At 41.3% G+C, this 16,455-nt stretch overlaps 1 protein-coding gene across 5 annotated transcripts in view; it reads right to left on the bottom strand.

Annotated features, from left to right (window-relative positions):
- Window positions 1–16,455, bottom strand: part of ZFAND6 (zinc finger AN1-type containing 6) — a 35,742-nt gene that overhangs the window by 13,194 nt on the left and 6,093 nt on the right. Inside the window, exon 1 of one of the 5 annotated variants that reach the window (XM_031055956.1) lies at window positions 16,358–16,365. The exons of 2 other annotated variants lie outside the window; for them this stretch is intronic. Coding sequence is in view for 1 of the 3 variants with exons in the window: in XM_031055954.1 (XP_030911814.1) it covers window positions 16,214–16,215 (2 nt within the window). In the remaining 2 variants the exon portion in view is untranslated. Of the gene's footprint in view, window positions 1–16,213; window positions 16,366–16,455 lie in introns of those variants that run through there. 2 more of the 5 variants (XM_005419596.2, XM_031055954.1) reach the window with 2 other exon arrangements.

Genomic DNA, 16,455 nt, shown 5'->3' with positions numbered 1-16,455 from the left:
ATACAGTCTTTCAGAATGAAACTGCAAGTAGTGCATGTGGAATTTAATTCTTATGCTGGGCCCAACATTTCAGAGAAGCCATTTCAGGGAAGTGCAAATGAATATGAGTTTGCTCTGCTTTGGTAACCAGAACCAATTTAAAGCTGAAACCTTACGCAAGTCACTTTTGGCATAGAATGTTTAAGATTGAAAGACTAATTAAAAACACTTTCGACTGAGTATTTCAAGAGCTAATAGAGATTCAATGTCACAATGCAGCATTAATCCTTTTAACTTTAGGCAGCAGCATATTAAAGAACCCTACACTAACTTCCAGATTGTACCATGATTTTCTTTCTGTTCAATATTAGATCAAGCAGCACACAGGATCTCAGTAACTGCACCAGCCACTGCTAATATTCTCCAACACAATATTGCTGAAGGGATCAAGTGCTAACAAACATGGAATAACAATCTCTAACTTGGATGTAAAAAAAGTTCTGCTCCAATTCAATAAACAAACTGTGAAAGGTGCCCAAAGATGGCCAGATGAAAAACAAGAAAAGCTGGCCTGAGTTCCAGCTAAGCCAGTTCCCAAGTTCATTAACCAGTGGATCCTGTCACCAGTCAAAGCACAAGCCACTGGCATGAGGCTCCAGAACACTTCAATCTCCAAAGGGAAGTGCCAGGGATTCTTCTGAAGAGTTTTAATAAGGGCCACAGGAAGCGGAAGATCTTTCATTGGTTGCTAATATTTAAGAAATACAATGAATAAGAGATAGGATCAACCTGATGCAATGTTAGGAAGCCAAAGGAGAACTTGAACCAAGACAACAGCTTGTTGGATATGAAGGGGACAATTGGGTACAATCCACCTCACCCACACAGTTACTGCTGTGAGCTACCAAAAAAACCCACCAGGAAAAGAAATGACCATCACCAACACAAAGTTTTGTGACAGTTCAGTGAGCTCAGTCAGTTCACAAGCAAAAACACAAGTAGAAAGTCCAACACAAGAGAGGGTCTGGAACTGATGTAAGGAAGGACATGTGACCAGGAGGGCCAACACATGTTTCAGCAGCCTTTAAGCTCCTGGGATGGTTGAACTCATCTACTTGAACCCTAAAGCCACAGAATGCCGAACCAGTATAATAAGCTCTCCCATGCTTTGCCCTCCCTTTCAGTGCTCACACGTACCAAAATGAAACGAGGAAATGATCAAACTTTAAAAAATCAACCACTTCACCTTCTGCCAATTAGTTTCAACACAGATTGGTTTCTGAGCTCATTTGTCACGTGTGTGCTATTTGGGCAGGAGAGAGGGTCTAGCTGCAGACACGTGTGGAAATGCCTGTTTCAGCAGCAGAGCTGCTAAGAGAGCCACTAGCCAAAACCAGGCATTGAAAAGAGAACGAAAGAGACCCAAGTACTGGCAGTTCTGCCCCTGCACTCGAGCCATGCCTCTCCTGTACATATGGATGACAGAGCCTGGCTGTGTGGGGACTCTGGGCCCCAAGCAAACTGCTACCAGCAGAGCAGCCGGACTCTGGCCCCACCACAGCAAACACGGGCAATGAGAGATCACGGAGCAGATGTGTTTGGGGGAGGGAAGGGACCTCCCATCAGCCCAGTTCTTGGCTCAGATTCAGGTGATTTTTGTTTCAAAACTGTAATGGCTCACACAGGAAGATCCACAGTATCACCAAGCCCAGACATCCCATACAGCAGTGAAGGTGGGCACTCACTGCTGAAACCACTGTCAGAGGGGCAGGCACACTCCCACAGCTCTGGCCATTGCTGCCCCCTGTCCCTGCCTGCAGCCACATCAGCTCAGCCATCTCATGCAAACAGCACAAATATTTGTTCTGGTGCACTGGAGAGCTTGCTCATCTGACAGAAGATCAACTCCAAAGAAATGACATACACTGCACAGGAAGTGACATGGCTAAAAATAGGACAACCCTTTTTAGGGGCAGCAAGCCCTTGCTGAGCATCAAGCCTACTGTAAAATAAATCCCAAGTGCATACATGATCCATAATTTCAAAAATGGCCTTCCCCTAGCTTGGCTCCAGCATGACACTTGAAGCAGCTTCATAGTTGAAATGACAACAAGGTCTTGGGATCAACATGTAAGTCCCTCTCGGTTTGAGGTGTCACAAAACAAACGTGGAGCTTGTCAAGCTCCTGGAAATGCCTCTGGGCTCTGCCTGTTCCCCCAGAGCTGTGCCTGCATAGCATTCATTGAGTAATGCTATGAATTCTGAAGGTTATTCTGAATGCAGAATTGATTTATCTTAAAGAAAAAACCCAAAACAACAGAGCTCTTTACAGTATTTTAAGCACATTCCCTGCTCTGCTTTACAATATAGTTGTATAACCAGTTGTAGAAGCCCTAATGAGAAGGAACAGACTAGAGGGAAGTGCAAGAGCTTTCAATCTCAGCGCAACCCCAGAACATCTACTTCCTTGAAGATTATGGAATAAACACCCTCTTTCTGTATTAGCTAAAAATTGCTAAACTTCAGCTGAAATTACCTCTGTTTTCTTAAAGATATTTATTGCCACTAGAAGCATGGCAGCACACACCTCTGCAGGCTAAGTCCTCCTTTTCCTACAAGTAAGGTGCTTACAGTCTACCTCTTCCTGTTTACTGCTGCAGTACACAACTTCATTCATTTAATAATGCCCTCTTACTGCTGCTGCTACAGGTCCTACTTTTCCTCCCTCACCATCACATCCTCAGAGTAAATTCCTCTCTGTACCAAGCAAAAAATATGGAAAGGCCATGCCTACAAAATGCATAGAATTGAAGCTGTAGAAACACTAAAGCAGAGAAAGTCTTCTGGACTTCAAGTTCTCTGGAGAAAGTGACACATCTTCCAATATTCTGTAAAACAAGCCACAAAATACTTGCGGACATCTCTTCCCCACAGAGCAGGCACTGTGATACTGGTCTTCCTCCCCACCCCCTCTTTCTTATTTTCCTTTTAATTAAAATGTTTATATGCCACTAGTTTCAAATAACTGATACCCCAGCTTTATAGGCTGCAAATGTTAATCAGTAAGATCAGAGAGAGGAGCATTTAGCAGGATTAAACACACAAGGTTTAAGAATAATCTCTTTCATTTCCCCCCCCCCCATTCTAGACAAGAAAAAAAAAATCTGGCACAGAAGCCAGCTTTCTCTTCATCTGTCTTGCCCAAAGAAAAAGGTCTCTTGAATACCAGTTACCCTCATACTTCGATGTTCTGGTAAGGAAAACAAGCAGATCCTCACATTCTGCGGTACAGTTTTGTGTTCTGCAGATACTCCTAAAATCTGTGACTGGTATGGGAAGGATCCCTCCCAAAAGCTAATGCTGAGACCACCCAAACAGCATTGTGCCTCAGCAGCACAGCAGACACAGTTTGAACCATTCTGATGCCAGGTTCGAAACTGCTTCTCAAAGAGAAAGCAGAACACAGTGTGAACCACTCTTCACTGTCAAAATCAGCACACTGACAGTTATACCTGACACTCACCTCAAATGATAAATCCAATTTTAACAAGTGATTAAAATATTCCCTCCTCTGTCATAATCACCTTTATAATGAAGTAGTTCAGCACTGACTGAAATAGCAACAACACTAATGGTCATTTTCTCTTTGTGCTAATGAAGCAAAGAAGGAGCAGCAGACATGGTAATGTGCGCTGCTTAAATATACAAAGCTTCATTCCAAGCACAAATAAGACACAAAGTTGGGCACACAAAAATACATTTCACTTTTTAGCATGTACTGGCACAGACACCCAATACCACCTGTACCACCATATGAAAAGGCAGGCTGGTACAAAAGGCAATAAATAGGAAATGCATTTCTCTACAGGCTTATCAAAACAAAGGGCAAATAAAAGCCTAAGAACAAAGTTCTGTTGAATCTTGCTGCAGAAGCTCCCAAAGCACTGGCTGTGATCGAGATTACCAGTTCATACTGGAATTTGGTGCTCAGGTGTCCTGCTTCCAGCAGGACACTACTCAGGGTATAAAGCACTAGAATCACAAATTAATAGCAAGCTACACAACAGTACTGGGTTTTTTTACTCCACTGCTTTCTCCCAAAAGGCTCCAATTTACATTCACCGAGCAGTCATTTGTAGCTGCTTTAAGGCATTATCATGTCCCAGCAACTTGCTATGGAGCCAAGAAGAACTGGCAGATTTGAATAGGGGCCTCAGTCATTACAGCTCAGCCCAGCTTGCTGGTTGCAGTCAGACATGTCATTTCATCTTACAGCTCACCCCTGCTAAAGCACTGCAGCTGGTTCACATTTGCCAGCACAGCTACATGTGTAGTTACACTCTGACCCAGTTTCATCAGAATGCTTTGAGTTAAAAAAAGTGAATATGGTTAAGGACCAGCTATGCAAGCAGATCTGTAAGGGCAGCGACCTCTTTGTTCCTGTAGCAGCAGAACACACAGCTGCTGCATTTTTCAAAACACAGGAGTTCCAACTTCCTCAGCACCAAGAGAATCCATACATTTTAAAGCTTTCTACTCATTCTACTGAGCCTCCAGTTTTCTTCCTGCTCAAAGTTTTAAATTGCAATGTGAAGTAGAAGTTATATGACTTCATAACAAAAACAAAATACTCATGCTAGTGACCAAAGACTTACATAAGATGTTCTTTTAACTCACTTGACAAGTCGTTTAATATCTACTATGTTCCTGTCTATTCCTGTTGAACAGCTTTTTATTTTTGTTTCATGCACAGACTTAATTTAGGCTACAATCAAGTACTTATACTAGACACTCCTAGCAGAAACTTTACAAAAAGGCGTAAACAGTTAGAGAACTCTTTTCTTCACTTCCAATTTTTATTAGTTAGCAAGCTTAAATCCTTCAATACAAGAACTAAAATATAAATAAAATTGGAACTCTTAAGAAAGCGATATCTAAGATTTAAGATGTCAGAAAGACTGTGAAAGAATCACACTAGTGGAAAAAAGACACACTCATGAGAGAAAGCCGCAGATGGACAGAAAAGAGACAGTTCAGGTCTTAGGAAGAGACAGAACATTAGCAACTTTTGTAACTAATCTGAGCCAGAATATCATAACCCCAGGAACACCTGGTACAGACAAAGCCTCCAGTGTTAAAGCGTGTATGCTGCTAAGTACAGCTGACTGCTCTTGTACTCAAGGTTACACGAGGAACAAGAGAACATTTCACTACAACCTCTCCACTCTTGCTAAGCAAGAACAAAGATGCACAGATTCTATACTGGTATCAAGGAGATCACTGATAATAAGGACTCGGCTTTCCATGCTTGTCTACATACACTATTAATAGATGTTACTTTGAAACTGTAATTACTACTTGTGACCACGCTTAACCTTTGCAAAGCATGGATTACCAGACTCAAAGATTAACTTCTGTAAAAGTGGTACCTCAGATTCTCATTCACCTCATAAAAAAGCATCTCATTGCTTGGAGTAGCCACTTAAAGCCTACAAACAGAAACAAGTATAAGCAAATTTTTCAGACTTAATTTCCAAACTTTCTAGTATAGTCAACACACCAAAGAAAGGGCCAATTCCATGAACATCATTACTCTACTGAAGATTAATTCTTAAAAAAACCCCAACAATTAACAAGCAATGTAAGAGATACATTTTATTACCTAGTAGGAAGAAGCATATTTTATCTATTTTGGATTTCAAAGAGGCAGAGTACAGACAAAAGGATCTGTATTGAAATTACAGAAAGTTGCCACACAGAGCTACTGGTGTGATGCCAGGTTTTTTGCAGTAATGACCACTACTTTATGGAGCATCTGCTAACTTCTGAGACACCTAAAAAATTAAGTGCAGCACTCTGTATAAAGCCTTCAACACTCCTATTTATCATGCATTTCAATTTGAGTTAAAAGCAGCAAAAACACAAGTCAGGATGCCAAGGATTATCACTGTTTGTATATTTAAGCCTGTACATTGGGACTTCTAGCTGTTCTAGACTAACACTGCAGCACTGCTAGAATTAGACCCTTGCATATGACATTATCCAAACTTCCTGAGATTCAAATAAACAATTTTTTCCTCTGACTTAGAAAATTTAAAAGCCTCTTATTTCCCAGTAGCACAACACATTTGTAGGCCACCCCCAGTTCATCCAGCAAACTCCAGTCCAGAGCAACACAGAAATGCTTTCAGAAAGAGGCACCACCAGCATGTTCTAAGTTTCTGTCTCTCCAGTGATGACTATCAGAAAATCTAAGCTGACAAAGCTGCCTTTTTGGAGAGGTCAACCTGAATGCAAGTGAAAACAACAAAACAAAACTTACATACACAACAAAACTCACTTCTTGGATTCAAGAGGAAAAACAGCAAATAACCCTTGGAGCTAGACATGCTTGTTTACAGCTATGACAGGGACCTTCAATAAAGATAACTAGTTAAACATTAAAAGCACTGAGAGCAACACAGTAATTGTAGTTGTTCAGTACATAGTAAAGACAATTTCGAAGTGAGTTACAAAGAAAAGTGAAGAGAAAAGAGTATATTATGTGTTTCAGGAAGTTGGTTTTGATCTGGCATCCTTGGGGGAGGCACAGTGAAGAAGTTCAAGCAGCATATCTGAGGAACACAGAAGACACTGGCCAGCCACCCATCTGCTCATGCTGTCCTACCCAAAGCACTCTGTCCATGCACACGCCAGAGAAGAATGGCTTGTCTCCCAGATATGAAGTGGTACTTACTCAGTTTAGCCCCCCCAGCTCACTCAAGATCTAAAGCAGGCAGGCTGAGCAGGCCCATTTCTGGAACATGGCTGTCTCTGAGACAAGACTGATGCAGAAACCTTACAAGATGTTACACTTGTGACAGAATGTGCAGTTGCTTTCAAAAGAGCACCCTTTTAGAGTTCTTGCTCTGGCATTTCTGCTCAAGAGGAATAAAAATTCAGACGTTACACCCATTAGAAAAACCAAACCATGTCAGTAATTGCTCATCAGCAGCTGGTTGTGTCAGCTCACACAGTTTCCATCATGTGCGGCTGAACTGGTGCCAAGTTGTACAAGTCACAGACATTGCTTGAGGAGCCCTTTTCTCTCCTCTGGAGTTTATGCCATCTCATACCTGTATTCTGGCATTCAGGTGCTGCAGAAATACTTGAGTTACCCTTCACAGACCCATAAATTTAAGGTTTACTTGAAATCTGTCAGATAACAGAAATGCCTTCTTTTAAAATGCTCTACAAAAGGTAAGAAAGCTATTCTGAAACAGACCAGACAGGGTTAGATTCTGCTTTCTCTGGCACCAGATATTGACGCTGGCCATTTCAGAAATCAGAGGTTGTATAGAATTAGAATCAGGAGATTCTAGAATTCTCTAAATTCCTTTAGAATACCAGGCCAACAGGGATGCAGGAGAGCAACTCCATAAACTATCTTTGGTGCTGTATTTTAAAACAGGTTTGACTTAACGCACTGATGAGAAATAATCTGTAAGAAGGATTCAAACACTTACAAGATTACCCTCATAATTACTGAAAGAATAGATATAGATGCAGTAATCGCTTCTTTTGAGCTTCAGTGAATAAGTAATCTTCTCTCAATACAGCATAAGTTTCACTTATTTTAAGCATATCAAACCCAGAAGAGATAAAAGCCGCTTTAACACGAGTTCCCGAAATAGACAGCTTCTTGTTAACAAAGCACCTGTTGCCGAGAACTGACAGTAAGCACAAAACACATTATAATTTGTTTTCATAAACAGCACTATGTAGAATTTTAATTAGCTTATAATGCCACAGTTCTATGTGGGCCTAATGCTAAGGAAGCTCCTGCTCTAATATCGGGGTTCCTATGTGTTAATAAATAAAACTGTCATCATTTCTGGCTAGGGCATCTTGAATTCAGCTTAACTTCCAAGAACACTGTGATTATCATGCATGATGTGTAGTTCTATTTAGAATTATGCACTATATCTAATTTAAGTGTGTAAAATTATACAATACCCTTACTGTGGTTTGATGGGGAACTCAACCTAAAGCTAAAGCCTGACCAAAGAAAGAGGGTATGTAAGGACAAGTTTTCGGCAGAAGAGGTATAAGTACAGCGTTCCCTGTGGCAAAGCTGCATTCCTCATCTCTTTCAATACACTTAAATTTAGTCAAGGGACTCAAAGGTATTACTTTGTTTTAACCTCAATGCTATTCTGGAAAGGGGGGCTGTTTGCTGCTTTTTTTATCCCTTAATTATTATTTCAATCACTGGAGAAGCCAGCTTACATGATGCCAAACAAATTACATGTACTACATAAATGCCTACATATTAAAACTTATCACCCTGTGCAAAGCATAAGAAAATACTTCACAGGTGATCAGCAGCTGCCATGTTGGACAACTGGTATTTATCCATCACTTTAATACACTGTCAAGTTTCACTGAAGATAGGAATAGACCAACTGGTCACACTCTGAAGTTTTGCATCTTTCCTTAGTTTCCTCTCAGCTGTCACTTTACACTCGCTGAAACAATGGAACATGTAAACATCCAACTGCAACCTATAAACATGCATTCAGGATCTATTCATATGCAACTAATGCAATGGTTTCATGAAACAGGTAATTTGGGGCTTTAGATACCTCTGTCACAGCATTGCTGGGACAGGAACTGATCTACCCTGAAGACTTCATTCTTCACAATCTTGGATTGGCTCTTGTATCTGGTTTATGGTTGTAGGCCTGTGCCAGAGGAGTCAAAGTTAACAGTGCACTGCAGGAGGAAGGTGAACCTACCAAGTCAGTAGCAGAACTAAAATCTAAGGCATAGCCTCACTTACAGCTTAAGACAAGGAAAAAGGCCCACATACCAGGAGGGTCAAAGCATGAATTAGTGAGAGTTGCCTTGTGTCAGCTTTAACTAAGTGTCAAGTTAACAGATAAGGGGCTAGGGAATTATCAGAAATTTGCAATGAGACAGTCTCCTTTCTGAAGGTTTCCAGAAGTACACCACTTGCTCAGATGGAGAGGTCACTGCTTAAGAAAAGCTTAAAACAATAATGGAAGCAACTTGATTGAGGACAACTGGCATTTCTTCCCCCACTGCCATCATGGAACAGAAAATAGTTTTTTACACTTCTTCCCTAAGCCCATACAGAACAGACTGCACATATTTCAGTTTCTCAACTGAGGAGAAAGCCAGAGCTGACAGCTCTCGAGTAAGAGTCTGCATTGCAAACACTGTGCTTTAATCACTAGGGCATCGTTTTTACCTACAAAATACTCCAGTTACAACTCTCTGAACTGCCCTCCTGATAACCAAGTCTGCTATTCATTCTGTTTCCAGACAAGATTCCGCTATGTGAGCACACATTTCTAGTACAATGTCTCCCCCACTCACTGTCCAGAACACTTAGATCAGCAAGTTAAGAACACAATCACCTAAAAATAGCATGGCTGGGTGCCACTGTCTCCCCACTTATTACTGTGTTACCTTTGTACAGAGTTTTTTTCTACAATTCTACATGGAAAAATAAAGCCATAAATGGCTTCAGAGGCGGGACTTGTAATCAAAAAGGCCAAGCTGTTAAGTAGTGCCCTGGGATTTCCCTTTTTTCCTCAAGCCACATAAACAGAAATTTACATTTTTAGAAGCATTTTGAACAATAACTCCTTAAGTAGATCCGATTTCTCTTTTTATCCTCTTGCCATAGTGATTGTATTCTGCCAGAGAACAGATTGACACATGGCAAAGTAACAGCACTTCCAAGAGAAAGAAAAGTTCACAATATAAAGGAAAAGTACACAAACAAAGCAAAACGCAGGCCAGATCACCAAGTATTTTGCTTGGCATATTAAAGCCAGTGTCACACTTCAGAATGGATAAGAATGGGGAGAGAAAAAAATCTGCTCACAGGATATTGAGCTTCAACTGTCAAAAACGTGTGGCTTTCTATCATGATGCTCATTCCCTTCCATTCACAAACTATGGCCAACAGGGCTATTATCAGGAAACAATGGAAAAAAGAACAAAGTATTTGCCTTTTTATTATGGTACTGGGTCAGAAACAGGAGGATTATCAGCAAGAACAAGGCCCTTGAATCTGGCCTAAGGATGCAGTCACAGGCAGAGCAGGTTCAGCTACGCCGGTTCCACAAGAACAGCGTCCTCGCTACAGCTCAGAGAGAAGCCCAGAGCCCTCACACTGCCTCCTAGAAATCCCTTCTGTCTCACACCCCTTTTGTGAGGGCAAAAATCCCCACACATAACTGTTGAAGAATATTTGTATCCCTTACATGAAAACACACATTAATTTTAACCCATAAACCTGCATTTTAAAAATCAACTGCCCCATTGTAAAACTTGATGCTGCTTAAGGAAACCCAGGAACAGCGCACTGCACATTTTACACTGCATATGCCACCCTGTTTAAGTTCACCAGGCTGAGCTTTCAGGCCATACAAAAAATTTTCAAAAAATTCTTCATTTCAGGCCTTGACAATCTGAGAAATTAAGGTGTCAGAGCTGCAGTAAGGATAGAGGTATTACTCAGACAAGACTAATGTTCCAAGCATTCTGATTGTGTAGTGTGGGATCTGAGGTTGAAGACAGAAGGATAAGTAGGTAGCAACTAATCAGGGATTTATATATATACAGAATGACTAGGTATAAACTTAAGACCATGGGTCACAGTCACATTATGACTTTGCAGAATAACAAGCTAATTCCTGCAGAAAGAGACCAGAGGAAAGAGCCAAAAGTTTCAAAGACACCAAGTAAGAGAAAAGCAAATGCAGGAAGGCAACAAAATCAACCAAGCGACCAGAGTGTGAAATGAGATTTTTTTTGTTGTTATACTGGAAGAAAAAAATTAAAGCAATTACTCCACTGCTATGCACAGAAGTTTAAAATCACTTTTAAAAGCACTCAAAGCACCAAGTTTGACTGGACTTATTAAGAAGGCAATAAAGACATGCCCAGCTGCCAGACCATTCTACAAATCAAACACTCCTTTATGTCAACACTAGTCTTAGCCCCTGCATGGTTTGTCACACACAACTGATAATTTGTTTGTTATGTAACTAATAGTAATATACTTACCTTGACCTATTGTTACTAATCCTGCCTTCCTCCTCTCCAAGGATACTTTAAACAAACCCCACGAAAATATGTTGGTACTCAAAACAATTCTACTGAGCCATTCTGAAGTCTTTGTCCTAAAAAGCATTTCATCAAAGTCCTCCCACGTTGCCACAATTTTCTTCTTTCTTTGCACGTTAGTAATCAAATATTTTGGTATCATAAAACAATAAATACTTTTCTTGTCACCTTTCACCTGAAGGACAACATTTGTGTGATAACTAATTCTAATTAATACCTACAAAATCACTTAAGGACTTGACACCAATATCCAACAGCATGTCATACCAGCATGATACTTGGATACCATAAACCCAACATGAGAAGTTTGGTGAAATTCACTTAGAAAACTCTCTGGTATCAGCAACTACAGCTGCCTGATAAGCATCTTACCTGATTCTGAAGGAGCTGGGCAAGGAGAGCATTCTCCAAACCTTTCAGTTAACACTCACAACCACTTCTTTTGCTCCTACCTTGATAATGATGCAGATCCCAATGCAAGGTCACCCCACTGCACAGAAAACATTCTGGTACATGACAGCATTGCATTGAATTAAGGACTTGATTGTATCTGATTTTAGAAAAACATGTTGAATTCATACAAAATTCATACAGGGGGTAGTAGAGAAACAATTTTATCCTTCTTTACAGTCTTATATCTTCCCTGCCACCCCATCCTCGAAACCAGCATGATCAACAACTCTCTGAATGTTTTCTCCTGGCAATCTAAATTAGAGACAGCATTCTGTATACAATGCATTAATAGGTCCAATTTAGGTACAGAATGCTACATTTTTGCCTGAAGAATCAGTGGTTCTCTTGCTGCAAACATATTTTAAACCTTAAGTGGAAAATACCTGCCTTTCTCATGCAATATTTTGCTTTCATCAGCACAATTATACTCCACAGCACACACACGAAAATCATCCAGATACCTGCATTGTTCAAACCAACAGTGAAAACTTCAGGCCTTGCTTAAAAAACCCATGCAATGCAAAATGTTTCAATGAGCCCAAAACACCTCACTTCCATCTCAGAAATACCTCTCTTAAGCTCCCATTCTAATTTGACTATTAAAAGTTTATATTTGTCTCGCTAATTCTTCACATAGATAAAGATGCATTAGCATCAAGCATTACAGGACACACTGGTGCAGTGCTGTCTTAAACCCTGGGCTAGCTAAACTGCTGGGGTGGCTGCCAGGCCTGCCAAGCCAGCCACACTGTTTATAGTTTAGTTCTCCAGATAGAGGATTATTACGTTTCAGACTGACAAATACCATATCCTGAAGGTTAGAGTCCTGTGACACAAATACATCCTGGCAGGGCAGAACAGCTGAGCAGGGGTGGTCTTCAGCACAGAGACAGTCTGAGCTCCTGCAAGACTGCTGAGGCATTAAGTTAAAGGAATAACTGTGGGTTTAATAAAACTGCTGCTTAGAAAGGAGCTATTTTTAGGAAATACTCAAATGAGTGTGCTCATTTGTCTAAGTAATACTCAAAATACTGCCTTAAACTGACTTAAATCCTAACCTGATCCATCTTCTGCTCCATTTAGATCAACTTATCTCTTAATGCATAATTTATTAGCCAAAAAAGTTACTTCTCTAATTGAAAAAAACTCAGTTTCTTTCAACAATTGGAGAATGAGCAAAAAACCCCAACATGATCAAGGAGAAACAGTTTTTGCAATGTCAAAGCTTTGTTTTAACTAATCTCTGTTTAGCTCAAAAGCCCTATAAACACACTTGGACGAAGGGATCTGTTAAAAATATATCACCCCACCCCTTCAATTAAGGGCTGAGAAGCTTATGACACATCTGAGAGATCCAACAAGAACAGGGAAGAAAGACTTAATGTTCCTGATACTTCTAAAGGTAAAAAAAAAACAACACCAAAGGAGGTTTAAAAATCCCAAACATGTTTCATGCCTCTATTAAATGGAGTTTAAACCAAGAACAGATCCCAACTATTTTTACTCCTTTGTAGGTCATGTGCAATTAAATGCTTATTTTCACAAAACCTTATTACAGTGTAAACATCACTGGGCAGATGATCTGCCCCACCCAGAGCAAGCTCCACACCACAGGAGGAGGACACACAACTATCTCCTGAAGAGCCCTTGTATCTGCAGGAGAGGGCTGGTCCTGGGCACCAATCTGCCCTGCAACAGCAGCCCTGTGCTGATCACACCTCCCCAGCTCACCCCTTTCCTAGAAACTGCAAGAAAACCAGTTAGAGGCCAAACCTCCCAGTAAAAGCGAGGGCAGGTGGCCCTGTTTGGGCATCACTGACACGCTCTAGGATGACATTATTCTTCTCCCCCCCTCCCTTCTGCCTTGGGCACAGGGCAATTAGCAGAAACGATCCCTAAACCACTTGGGAAACAGGGGGAGGAAGAGAAGGGGATAAGAGCCAGTTGGGCTGGCTCCAGCCACAAGTTCAGAACAATTTGAGCCAGCCTAGCTGACTGTGCCTGCAGTGCTCACAGAAGCCACTCTGCTGGGAGCAAACAGGAGGCCACATGTGTGGCAGAGAGGGCCCAATAGGCAGGGGGGACCCAGAGCCCACATTCCTGGTTTCAGGGTGGACAGCAGCCTTCCATAAGGCTTGGGAATATTTTACAGAGATTACAGAGATCAGCCCATGGCAGGCACATAGCCTGCACAAGTAGCACTGAACAGAGATTGGGGTCATCATCCCAGCTCATGCTGGGCCACCCACCTCATACTGGGCAGTGCCACCAGCAGCTGGGGGACTGCAGGGCACAGATGTCCTTTGTCTGAAAGAGGGGAGATAAAATTTCGTCCTGTGTTTTGTACACAGCATTGCAGTGGATTTTGAGAATCTCTTATTCACATCAGAGATGTATATTCCATCCTGGCAGCAGAAGCAGACACATAAATCCCACAGCACACAACACATTCACAGTGTTTAAGATGTGCAGATGGAGCATGTGCAGGAGAAGGTTTTATGAACAAGAAATGCTGGAACAACCAATCGTCATGCGGGGACAACACAGGTCCTGCCAGCAACGGCTTTGAATGCAGGCAAGAAACATTTGCTGTAGCCTGAATACAGAAGTTGTACAGCTGTGCCAGCAAAGTGCTGTGTTTATCCTTTAGGGCAGATTTGCTTTCTACAAACAGCCTGCATTAGAACTGTATACATGTGGTGAGAGAGTTGAGCATTTCACTCCTGTGTTGAATAAATCAGCAAAACTGGTCCCAGATAATACATCTTCCCTAAGTTGGGGGCCAGAGGGGATGCAGAAACATGACTGCTCAGTCATCAAGCAACAGGAACCAAGTTCCTCATGTATTCAGCTTTTATCTAGTTCTAAATGAAACCAGTTTTTGGCTAAATGCAACATTTAATTCCACACAAATAGTTTAGTTGGCTTGCTTTAGTTTTAGCAATTCTAATACACATACTCATCAGTTTAGAGAAATTCTAGCTAACATGAGTATTCTTCTTGCCCTCACCTCATACATCTGATCCAGCCACTTAGTCTTAGGCCTAGCATCACATGGAAGTTACAAAATTAATATCCAGGTATTAAACACTTATGTATCCGGGTCTTAAACCCAGTACAAGAAACCTACCTCAGCTCTCTGCTAAAAGACCATATATAGTCATTGTCCATTCTAAAACAGTATTTTCAGGGTTTAAATACAATGCAGGACAATTAAAAATGGCATAAACAGATAAAGACAGCAAGAACAAATTAATAATTCAGACCTATAAGCCACTGGCCCATGACAAGACACCAGTGTGTCAAGACACACATATATATATATATATACACACAAAAAAACATTTGGGGAGAAAACAGAATGGCTCAATGTAAAACTGAAAGAATGAGGTATACTTTGAAAATAACACTTGTTTACATTCAGTAAAGGTCTAAGCAATTGCTTTCCACGGTCATTTGAAAGACTGTTGCTCAATTTTTCACATCCATTCTTCTATCACCATGACTAATCATACAAAACCCATCAAACTTCTTAGACTCAACAAGTATTGGGGACATGAGTATTTCTTTCCAATTCCCAGAAGCAGCTGTGTATCAACCCAAGTGATTTTATAAAAACAGGAAGTATTCAGGGAAGTAAGAAAATAGATTTCCCAATCTGAAAGCTTTGTTCTGTATGTGGCCTCATCTAATACAGAAAAGGTGACAATTAAAAGAAAGTCTTCATTCTCATTAGAACCCCCCTGTTTCCTGCCTTGCCACTTCCTGCTCTCTTCCCTCTCACCCTATCCCATGCCAATTCCTACTTTTCCTGTTCCTGAAGCCCTTTCAGATCCACAAAGTAGCACTAAAAATACCATATATGATATAACTGGTGCAGAAACTGAAAATAATCTTCCCTCAAATAAAACACCTGCTACCATTAGGCAATACAGGTTTCCAAAGAGATTCAGACCAATTTCAAAGGAAAAAGAAAATCCTCCCCCCCCTTTTTTCCCCCCTTAGCTGGAAGGGTAATAGCTGCACCACAGAGCAGTAATACTTCATTTTTCCTGCCTGTGTTTGTAATCAGAGCTCTTACAGACCCAGACACCCCACAAAACTGATTAAAATTGTGGAAAAAATTGCCATGTTTTACATAGTTTTTACATATCTTTGTTCTAAATGCTAAAGACCTGCGAGACATTCTTCTCATCAAGAACAAACACACAGACAACAGCACAGCAGCCTTCAGTGATACAACAAAGGACAATTTAAGACAAATGACTTGGAGCAAATGCTATCACTGAATAATCCCACAGCAGCTGTCATAATTAGTTACCTCCAATCTCATCAGAATCAGGGAAGTTAGAGTTAAAATCGAGCTCTCTTCCTGTAACATTGTGTAACTCCAAAACAGCAGCATTATCCTCGCTATTTTAGAATTAACATTTCTCCATAAGATAATGTGGAACCGCTCGATTCTTCCACGCCAGAACACCCGGTGCAAGCCGAGAGATGACAAAAGAAACTCGGTCAAGTTTGAGTCTCTCAGCACCTTATTTCCTGTATAAAGAGCCCTTTTGTTCTGCTTCCCTGCATAAATGTTAATATCCTGCCATCATTAGAGAGCGGAACGACGAAGGAAAGCCCCACGCACATGAACTCCGCTGCCCCAGAGGGCGGAACGACGCCACACGACGCGATTAGAACGGCAAAATTCCTACCAACACGATCTCCACAATTTTCTGTTCGCTTCACCCCAGATTAACTTCACTGGGAGCTGCACTTCGGCGCAACCTACCGTGGGCACGGGGCCCGCCCTCCCACTTCTATTGGCCCAGGCGGCGGAGGCCCGCCCCGCCGCCGGGCCGCGCCCGCTGATTGGCGGGACGGCCCGGC

Source organism: Geospiza fortis, unplaced genomic scaffold (assembly GCF_000277835.1).
Source record: "Geospiza fortis unplaced genomic scaffold, GeoFor_1.0 scaffold171, whole genome shotgun sequence".
Classification (NCBI taxonomy): domain Eukaryota; kingdom Metazoa; phylum Chordata; class Aves; order Passeriformes; family Thraupidae; genus Geospiza; species Geospiza fortis.
This window is presented reverse-complemented; position numbering and strand designations above follow the sequence as displayed.